The sequence below is a fragment of the Rhododendron vialii genome, chromosome 12a, assembly GCF_030253575.1.
Source record: "Rhododendron vialii isolate Sample 1 chromosome 12a, ASM3025357v1".
Classification (NCBI taxonomy): Eukaryota; Viridiplantae; Streptophyta; class Magnoliopsida; order Ericales; family Ericaceae; genus Rhododendron; species Rhododendron vialii.
Genome location: NC_080568.1, coordinates 35,302,871 through 35,313,963, shown reverse-complemented (window position 1 = coordinate 35,313,963; position 11,093 = coordinate 35,302,871). Strand labels below are relative to the sequence as shown.

Sequence of the window (11,093 nt, the reverse complement as noted above, 5' to 3'; positions counted from 1 at the left end):
CAGAAGCCTTGATTTGATGATGGCATGGGATTTGTCCCCGTCTATTTAAAGAACTGTACTTGTATTTATTTGGTTTTTTTTAGGAGTACTTGTATTTGTTTAACCAATTTATTTATGGATTCTGTTGTTTTTTTCCTAATTTTTTTTTTTTTAGCTGTATTGGGGCTACAGTCCTTTGCCTGAAATGAGTTTCTTGGAACTTTGCTTGTGTTTTTCTTTTGAGTTTTGTGAGGGTGTTTCGTTCAGCCTTGTTTTGTCTGGTTGTTTTGTGCTGGCTATTGTGTGAGTTGTTTGTGTGCATGTTTATACTCGTATAGTTGTACTGTTTATTTGGTTTTTATGATATTAATGGGATGATATTATTCGTCAAAAAAGAAGAAGTTCGAGGCTCCTTCACCTCTTGTCCATTTGTTTTTTCAAAGGTTGTGTTTTTTTAAAGGTTGTGTTTGGTTGAGAGTTTAGTTTAGTAATTCAATCTTATTTACTTGATTGTTAGAATACCTTTTTATTGCAGTTTAGGCAACGTGCATCTTTTAAGTCGCATTTGGTTTTGTAATAGGACAAGGGGATAAGGATTATCCAATCCCAGATCGTCAACAGATTGAATTACTCCATTTTCGACGGATATATGTATTGTACTATGTTAGTAGCATACTAACTGGAATAAATATATTACAAACATGCCATTAGAGATATGAAACTGATCTTAGGAAACTCTTAAGAGAAGAATTAGCCATGTACATGAGATGGTTGCCAAGCATTAGCTTCATTTCTATGCCTTCTCAAATAGGCCTTTTCAAATTCTATAAAGATGATTATTATTAGTACAAGGAAAGCAACCACACGAAGTTATTTGACCAGAAAAACGGGAATTTTGTGGGTTCGCCAATGCCTTCTGTACTTGTTTAGCTGCCCTGTGAATTTGATCGGAGTGCTGTAACTGGGCTGCAGCTCTCTTTTCCTCAGCCTTCCTGTGAACAACACCCATTCTCTTCATCAACTTCTCTTCCAAATTTGATCTCATCTTCTCAATTTTCACCTGAAAAATCGTTCCAAAATATAACTAAATTAGAAGCCCAAGTAAACCTTATCAAACAGCTAGGCAGGCGATGAGTTTCAAAACACGATATATTGCTGCTACAGAATGAGATTGTTTTCCAGCAACTCGTTTAAAACCTTAGACCGTTAGTTCAATAGCTAACCTTATTCTTAACATTATTGAACAAAACACAATAACTTATGCATGTGCTACTATTGTGGTTCTAGCTACCAATTTGTCTCCACGACGGAACCAGCCAGGTTTCTGTATGAGTCAGAAGGCCTCTAAATGTGTCATGGGTTTTCTCGTTCGAGCAAGCAAGCCTTTTGAATGTTTCAAGGGGGGTTTCTTCGTTCAGGCAAGCCTCTACATGTGTCAAGGGTTTGTCCGGTAGCTACGGACTGAACCCATGAAAAATACAGAAGATTACATAAATGATCGAACGGAAATTCTATAAGAGTTCTAGGAAAAAATGCAAAATTGCAGACAAAAAACCAAGAACTGCTACTTTGGGATCTTGTATTTAACAAACTAATGTTATTGGTTAAACGGTAATCGTGATACGTTTTCTCCTACTTCTATCCCTGTTTAACGTTATAATTCTTTTTCTAACTTTGTCAACATTCCAGATGAGCATACATAGCAGCTGGTGCTCCTATTTTCTACACCAAATTTTGCTTTATGACTGCACATGGAGTGCGCGCAACACGAACTGGGAGAGTACAAATCACCCCCATTAATCCATTGAGTCACTCCATTAATCTACTGAGTTGTGTAACTATAATCCACAGACAATTGCACAAAATTCTAATTTGGAGAAGGAGAGATACCCACGATTCCCTAGGGATTTTGCCAATACAGGACCCTTCTCACATGGGCTTATGACATCAGTATTTGTCTTGCTTGATGATGGAGTATATAAAGTTAAGTAGTACTTCGATTGCTTCTGTTGCCTTTTATCCAGTGTGAAATCATGTTGGCTAAAGGAAGACACACACACAGAGAGAGAGAGAGAGAGAGAGAGAGAGAGAGAGAGAGAGAGAAGAGTGGTCGTGAATAAGCAGTGGGTGGCTCGAGGAAGATGAAGCCAAACAATATGCCAGACAATGCCTTCTAGTAACAAAACTATTGTCCACGTGATTCTGCCCACTTATTAGTAGCGTATATCCGAGAAACCTAAGCCCTTTTAGTACTTTTCAATGCCCCAACATGTGTTGGTTAACTTTTAGATAGAGAGAATCATTCAAGAATCATTTTTAAGTGGTCAATCATATGGTCAAAGGGTATATGATTGCATCTTACAGTTGTAAAGTGATTTGTCCACCAAAAAACGAAAGGAAAATATAAGATAAGGAAAAAAAAGGTTGGTATGTTCAGCGTTTACACTCGTCTTTTGACCTCCCAACGCTTTTTCTTTTTGTCATAAGTCAGTGAAACATAAAGGGATTTCACATGCAAGACGAGAAGGCAAGAGGGTCGGAGGAGAAATTATTTAGTGGCGGTGCTTCAAGGGCCTTTGCAAACCCATATTTATGCGGGACTCAACATAAAGTGTATGGATTCCACGTGAATATGTGGTAGTAGAGGCTCATGGAACACCATGTAACAATGCTCCATGAGCACTAAATAATCACTTGGGTCGGAAAGGCTATAAAGGGAATAAAATAAGGTTACCAATGATTATTTCCCCTTTTATTTTCTTGTCTTTTCTCTTCTTGGTGGAAAGCGGTTTGGGCACTACATGGTTGTCCCATGGAGACCTAGTTGTCGTGGGTTCGAGTTGCACAAATAGCCATTTTGTTTATGGGATAAGGCTGCGTACGTCCAACTTTTTTCTAGACCTGCAATAGTGGGAGTTTCGAGCACTAGATAGCCTTTATAGTTGAGTTGGGTTAGGGAATGAGAAAATAAACATACACATGTCAATAAAAATCTTGTTTTGCTTCATTTTCCTTTCCCCCAATATCAAAACATAGCCATAATGAAAGAGGAACAGTTGGAATGAAAACATTTTGACGTAAATGCAGTTATCCAACCATGATGCTAGCAATCAATGCGCAAGATGGTGAAGAAATGGAAGCCATAAAGCAAATAAGAACTAGAAGTTACCTCAAGCTTTCTTGCCTGAGCTTCTGCTCTAGCACTTTGGAGATTCACCCAAGCTTGAATTTTTGCTTCTTCTCTCTGATACCTACAAAGCCAATCAAATTCAAGACAAAAGCAAAAGATAGAAAAAAAGAAATTAAATCAACCCCAACACCCATTCTATTCTACCTAATGCAGCAGTTGCTCTTTCCCTCCTCTTCCCACGAACAAAACCTGGGCTCTGAAAGACTCTTCCTACAGTCACTGCTTATGTCAAAGTGCCTCAAGCTCTTTGATATCTCCTCTTCCTCCTCTTCCCTCGAGCTCCAGGTTGAAACAATGGAATTGAATTGTTCCCCAATTTGCAACTTAGCTATATGACAATCTTGTAACTTGGAAATATTGGTGGTACGGGAGTTGATTATGGCCAATGGACCTGACCTGTTCTCAGGGGTATTGTGTTGGGCAGGTGATGTGCTCTTGAATGGTGTGTGGCATCTTGATGGTGTGGAGCTGCTAAGGGGAGTCATCTCCGTCCCAACATCTCTGTGTTTTACCTCATGAACTCCCTCTGTTGCTGCCTCTGTCATGGAATTTCCCCCCAAGTTTGGAAATACAAACCCCTCGCTCATTGGCTCTGAGGATCTAAATTTTGGGAAAATGGGTTCTACCTCTTTCGTGAATTTATCTGCAATGAGGGGAAAAAACAAACAAGTGGAAATCCATACTGGGTATTGCAGAGTATAAAAGACCGAAATTGAGTTGTGGCATTAGGGTTTTCATAAAAATGATCACAATCTTGAGCACAATGTTTCTAGATATATCTTCAGAAACAAAAAATGGGTTATACAACAACAAAAAGGTGAAAATCATATAAAGCGTTTTGGATGGCAATTGAAGGAGTACATTTTTTATTTTATTTTTGGAGTATACATTGCTAGACAAGAGATGGGGAAGTTTGAAAATAAAGCCAAAGGTTTTCTACCTTTTAGAAGTACATTTGCTGAGGCTGAGACCCCATTGAAAGCTCTATCTGAGATACCAAGACTTTCCACAGCTATGGACCCTTTAGTGCTTGAAACCGACTTTGTTACCTTTTCCTCTGTAACCCTTGTTTTCTCCGCAAATACCTCAGCTTGCGGTCTACATCCCTCAAATTGTTTGAAAACTTTTGTCCCTTCTAATGGCTTTGACCCATGAGTATGATGATGAGCAGGGGAGTCATGGCAAGAACTGCTTCCATTAAGCCACTTTTCTGCGTCATCCCACTTGGAAGGAAAGCTTTTTCTTGAAGAGAAATTCCCACTAGTACTGAATCTGAAAATGGGTCTACCAGGTGTGGAAGGACCTTCTGAATGCCTCTTTGTGACAGAACTCACTCCCTCTCTCCTCTTCTGATCAGCTGAAACATCAAGAAAACCTCTGCTCTCTGTGCTGCTGTCGTGATGATTTTTCATTGCAAATGACCTCACAAAATCAGAGGTCTCCTTGAGATTGAGCTTGCAAAGTGGTTCTGGAAATAGGTTCTCTAATGGTGGCTACTGAATACACAAGCAGATAAAAAGTAGCAGAAAATTAGAAGAATGTATTTTAGTAAGTAATTGCCATTAGCACATGAAAATGGAGAAATGAATAACAACTCCTCACCCCATGAGGTAGAAGAAAGGATGGAGCTTCATAATAGACGTAGGAGCTTGGGAGATCCAAAGCTGTGATTTGGGGCAATCTCTGAAAGAACCTCAGTTATTTTGCTTGGTGATGTTGCCTATATCAACCCCATTTCAATTGTCCAACTACGGTTCTCTGTATTTATTAAGTGACAGGGTTGGCAGTTGAACTGTATTGCAGTGTTACTCAACTTAGGAAAGAAGCATTCACCGATTTGGAAATCATGTGCTAAAATACTGCTAGTGTCTCACATGTGGGAAGTAGAAGGTAGGTTCTCTAGAACTAGTCCAGTAGGCCACTTGGAAGTATCCAAATTCTAAATGAAAAAGAGGTGATAAGTGCAACCTTGAGCTTAGTCCGGGTAGCTGGTGAGCGTGCTCCCCATACAATTGCTTCTTGGGTCAGACTCTAAAATAGTAGTAGTTTCTTGTAAATTTTCTAATCCTTGCATGGATAGCCTACTTTTAACAGGACCGGAGAGGAGATTAGTCGATGCACGCATAAGCTAATCTGGACACCCCTGGCCGTCTTTCCAAAACCCCATATCACATGAAGGTAATTTGTATTTTACCATGATTCAACAATTATAGACTTGTGCTTTCATTACATTTGCCTTTGAAAATGGACCGGCTTCTTTAATTCGGGTCCATTATCGTTAATCTTTCTTAATTTTCTACAAGAAGGAGATTTAGGGAGTGAGATGTCGATTCTGTAAGCAATGAGGAATGAGACGTGAAAAGAGAAGGAGCTTTGGGAGGTGGAATAAAACACTCAAATCATATATATATATATATATATATATATAGTTGTACTACGTGTTAGTGCAAAGAGAAATCAAATAGATATCTATATATTCAATTGATTGTTACGTACCTATGAATGCTGGGTCCGGGGAAGCTTTTTGTTAGCTTTGAGTTTTAATAATGTGAATCATGCATGTTACATTACAGGTTATTCATCACAAGCGTCTCTACTTATATTTTTGTTTCGTCACAGATAGGCATTAGGCACTACGTACTTTTTCCTGTTTCCTGCAGAAAGTCTACTGGCACAGCAAATCTGTGCACAGATTGTGCACAGATTTTTATGTGGAATCCACTAAGGGTCCCATATAAGTGATCCGAGCCGTTCATTATGTTTAAAACATTTTTTCAAGGGCTCCCGCAAAAAATCAGCTCAATCCGATACCTATAAGTACTTGATCTAATCGTCTTACTTTTCATTCTCTAAAAACTTGAATGAAAAGTTAGATGATTAAATCAAGCTCTTATAAGTATCAGATTGAGCTGATTTTTCGCGAAAGCCCTTGAAAAAATATTTTAAACATAATAAACGGCTTGGATCACTTGTCTGGGACTTATATGTAGGCCCCACATAAAAATCTGTGCACAAATTTGCTGTGCCAGTAAACTGGTTCTTTTTCCTGTCTTATTAATTTCATGCTGTACGCCATTATTACTCAGTAAAATTAACCAGGGCATGCATGTGCTTTTGATGGTGGTGATGCATGCATGTTTTAAGCTAGCCCTTGAACGAACGTACTATACTCATTGCTATACAAATTTAGGGTAGGTACTAGCCATGTTAAAACTCATCTGTCCGTAGGTACTCTGATACTCTCTCTCTCTCTCTCTCTCTCTCTCTCTTAGAGAAGAAAAAACAGTATGGGCGGAGGTGGTTAGCAAGAATCTTTACCTGCTCATTAACGATCAAGAAAATCGTTAGCAAAACAAAAGATAGTCAAGATTCTTCTACTACCTACCTACAGAGGAATGATTCGAGCTAAGGCTGTCAAAGAAGACCCACATTCTTTTACCTCAGACTATAATCATAACCCCATTCTAGCCAAAACTGTTGTTGTACGCAAGGGTACTCTTGTACATTGCACACTATAAACTTTTTATGCACAATAGTTTTGTCATTAACAAAAATAATTTTGACATTATATAGCACCACTTTTTCAAAAATTACAATTAAGGTTCGAACAATAATAGCAAACAATGTTTTGCCAATAGAAATTTATGACGTCAAAATATTGTCTCATGAGATCTCTGAGTGGAGAAAAAAAAAAAAGAATTAGAAGGTTTTGGCTAAAATTAGAAATTTATGACGTCAAAATATGGGCTTGGTGTTTTTAAGAACCCTCCGACAAGCAAGAGTAACCGGAGGAGAATTAGAGTTTGCAGAAGAAGCGGCCCTGTTCCGTTAAGAGAAATAAGTACTTATCTCGTAAAGTGAAAAATAAGTACTTAAAAAATAAAAATCTTAATGAATGGATTATGTTGCCATATTCCTTATCCTTTTACACGTAGAACTCTTGGGCAACCCCACCTCAAAATGTTGCACATGCATGTTGAAGAAGTTAGGATTTGGGATGCAGCCCTATTGGGAGGCTTGTCTGTTGTGTTATGGTATTCGAATCATTAAATCTCCACCTTTGAGGAGTAGTATTAATGTAAGCCTAACGACACTTACAATAATCTCCACCTTTGAGGAGTAGTATTAATGTAAGCCTAACGACACTTACAATATAGAATTTAAGCCTAACGACACTTACAATATAGAATTTATTACAAATATTTTGAACAAAACCAAATTAATTATCTATCTGATATAAAATGGAAAAAATGTAAGGTGGTTGATGTCTTTCATCCCAATCTAGGTTGACGCACATTTTTCTAAAATTTCATATTTCCTAGGAGTCTCAAAAATCTTGGAGTTTTTCGACACTCGAAATCCAAACAAAATGTTGTGCCAAATATCTATCTATCTATCTATATACTAGTAATTGCTCGTGCCTTTGGCACGATGCAATGCTTTCTAAACATAGTCTAAATAAAGTATCAAACCCCATTTTTCCAAAGTTTTTTGTGTGGATACAACGGTTCTTTTTAACACCTTTTCACATGAGGTGAGTCCCGGATATGCATATGGTTCCATCTCATGCGAGAGGTGCATTACAAATAACCGTGAATTAGAAAAAAATTCTTCTCTCAACAAAATCTACTTCTCAAAAATTTTCATTTTAAGAATAAGCTTCAAACATGGTCTATCTAACTAAGTTCATAAAATAGTCTAACACAACAAATATTATCAAATCTATTTAATTCCGGTCGTTAGTTGCATTCAGGGATAACATTAGAGATATTAAGAACGTATAATTATACAGGATTCCAACTAGAATTCAATTTTTTAAACGTCTATTCACTCAAAAGTGATACCCTTATCGCACTTGTTTCTTTAACTGACCTAGAAAAATAGAAAAACAAAATAATTCCAAGATTATATATAAGTATATAACCAAGAAATGAGTAGAGTTTGAAACTTCGTCTACCTAAAAGGCTCCAACAAAAAATCTACAATCCCAGACAGATCACATGAAAACTCCAAATCATCTAAACCAATAGCTCAAGTTCTATTGAACAATAATTTTGTTCTCTTACCTATTAGTTAAAAAGAAAAAGAATTTGATGCAAAGAATTACTATTGGTTGCAAAGAATTACTTCTGGCCGCGAAAAATTACTCATGGCAGCAAAAAATTACTCTAAGCCACGACGAAATGCTTTTGGCCGCATCGAATTGCACTTGGCCCCATCGAGTTACTTTTTATGGTCTCGCAATTTGATGTGGCCAAGAGTAATTAGATGTGGCCAAGTGCAATTCGATACGGCCAAAAATAATTCGTAACGGGGGAATTCAGAAAGTCAAAGAAGGGATTTCAATGCGACCAAAAGTAATTCGATGCGGCCAAGTGCAATTCAATGCGGTGCGCCCAAGTGCAATTTGATACGCCCAATTGCAATTCGATGCGGCCAAAAGAAATTCAAACAACTTATCAGTTTAAAAAATTCAACTTTAGAAAAATCTACAATACGCATTCCTTAAAAGGGTATACCATATGCATCTATTTTATGATTCATTCATAACATTCTTTTGTGTTTCGTAACTTTTGTTCTAGAATTCATAATCTTTTAGCAGTACGATTTGTAACATTTTCATTATAATTCATAACATTTTGGTGTATCTTTTAATCTTTATACGATTTATAACTTTTTAGCAATACTATTCGTAATATTTTATCTATAATTCATAACATTTTCAATTTTTAATTTTCAATTTTATTAAACTGCTCAAAAAATTTAGGAGTAAAACAAGGAGACTAAGTCAATGGATTCTATTTCTTCCGCCAAAAAGTCTACACACAACAGATTTGTGCACAGATTTCGTTGTGGGGCCCACTACGGGTTCCACACAAATCATCCGAGCTGTTCATTAAATGTAAAATATTTTTTCAAGGATCTCCGTAAAAAATAAGCTCAATCCGATAACTATAGGTGCTCGATCCAACCATATAACTTTTCATTATTTAGGAATCTGAATAAAAAGTTAGATGGTTGCTGAATTACCCCCTAATTGTTGGTCTCCCTTGATATGTTGTTGATTTTTTGTTCTTTGAATCCCTCCTTTTCATGGATTTTAAAACGTTCGAGTTCTTCAGCTGAGGGCTTACGCATGCAGATAGCGGCATCTTGTAATTCTGTTATTTGATTCATCACAATTCTTGTGTTTATTGCTCTTGACATTCCATCAAAAAGCAAACATTTTTAACTGGATTTGAATTAGATGATTCCCATTCAGCGCAAAACTGTTCACATGCTAGTTTCTGATTTTAGATGATGTTGTTGTCCAGTAAAGATATACAGTAAGAACATTTTGCTCTCCCACCGTTGCAATTATATTGTTTCTTCTCCTTTATTTCCTTCTCTCTTTTGGCTCAACTCATATCGATCAGTAGCACACTTTTGTTGGTTTTATATTTGTTCATTAGGAAAAGAAAGACTCTTCAGATAAGAACCGAGTTTTAAAGGTGACAAAATGCAAAGCAATTGGAAGGGAAATTTTCCGCAAGATGTTGTGAACGAGATACTCCTAAGGCTGCCCGTAAAATCCCTGCTGTGATTCAAGTGTGTCTGTAAGTTCTGGTGTGCAGTCATAGAAAGCCCTGGTTTTGTTCGCAAGCACTTCAACCACGAGAACAATCACACAAGTCTCCTTCTTTATTATAGTACTTCGGACAATGATAGAAAAGGCGTCTCCTTTTTGCCCGATGAAACACTGTTAGGCATTTCCTCGTCAAATGAAGTAATTGACCTTTATACAGAGCCCACACATTGTAGGAAAACTTATTGGCCCCATTGATGGCTTGTTTTTCGTGCACAATGGTGGGTTTGACAGTGGTGATTCTATGAGTTTGTGGACCCTTCTACAAGAGAGTTCAGGCCCCTCCCTATGCCTCCTCCCATGCATATTATACCACCGCCCAGCACGTATTTGGATTTGGGCTAGCTGGACCCATTGACTGGAAATTACAGTACAAAGTTACTTGGATCCGCTTCATGGTTGATGACCGAACGGAGAACCCACTTCCTAATTTTGTGGTTGCAGTACTCTACACTTTAGGTAGTGATACATGGAGATATCTCGATCCTCTCGCGCATACGACGGGTTACCTACCTACGTAATTCTTTGTCAGCCACATGACATGTATAAATGGAGTTTAGTACTGCTTGTTGGTATCATCTTATGATCATGCTAAACATACGATCAATCCTTGCATTTGTCTCCCAAACCCAGCTTTCAATCTGGTTTTCCCCTCTCTCTCTCTCTCTCTCTCTCTCTCTCAAATGAGCGGGTAGAGGTAAAATTCAAAACATTTCATTCAAATCCACCACATTTTAAAACGAAAACCAGGAGAAATCTGTCTCTCTCTCTCTCTCTCTCTCTCTCTCTCTCTCTCTCTCAAACAACTGACCGTGATCAAGTTTGAGAGCAACTCTTGTTCTCTCGGTTGTGAAATCTCCCGTGCTCTCAGCTGAGCGATTCAAGAACCCCCATTTGATTACCGCCATAGTTTTAAATCGCGGTATCGGTCGCCGTCGCGGTATATCGATATCAGGACATATCGGTGATACGTCGCGGGAATCGGGTGTCGCGATCGTGAATTTTTAAAAATCATCAGCAACATGTATAAAACTTGAAAAATATACTTTTGCCCCAAACATTGGCTTAAATGATCACATTTTAATTAATTTAAGACATGTAATAGCTCATTCTCTTTATGTGAAATATCCGATAATTTATCAAAACCCGCAAGTCAATAAGATTTTACAAATATGAGAAAAATGCAACATTATAAGTTTCGATATAATTGACAAGATCCAAAATTTTAGGGGAAAAGATGTGAAAAGTGAAAAGAGTTGATGGTTTGATGCTCTGTGAAAGGAGCTCTGTTTTTTGGTT

General features: G+C 37.6%; 1 protein-coding gene across 1 annotated transcript; it reads right to left on the bottom strand.

The window, feature by feature from the left end:
* Positions 1-746: 746 nt before the first annotated feature.
* On the bottom strand, positions 747-10,702 carry LOC131309725 (uncharacterized). Its single transcript, XM_058336319.1, has 6 exons — positions 10,606-10,702; positions 4,772-4,833; positions 4,110-4,662; positions 3,314-3,812; positions 3,149-3,230; positions 747-1,039 (listed from the first exon to the last, which is right to left on the bottom strand). The coding sequence occupies exons 1-6, from the start codon at positions 10,700-10,702 to the stop codon at positions 797-799; spliced, it is 1,536 nt and encodes a 511-aa protein (XP_058192302.1). The 3' UTR covers positions 747-796.
* Positions 10,703-11,093: the final 391 nt, after the last annotated feature.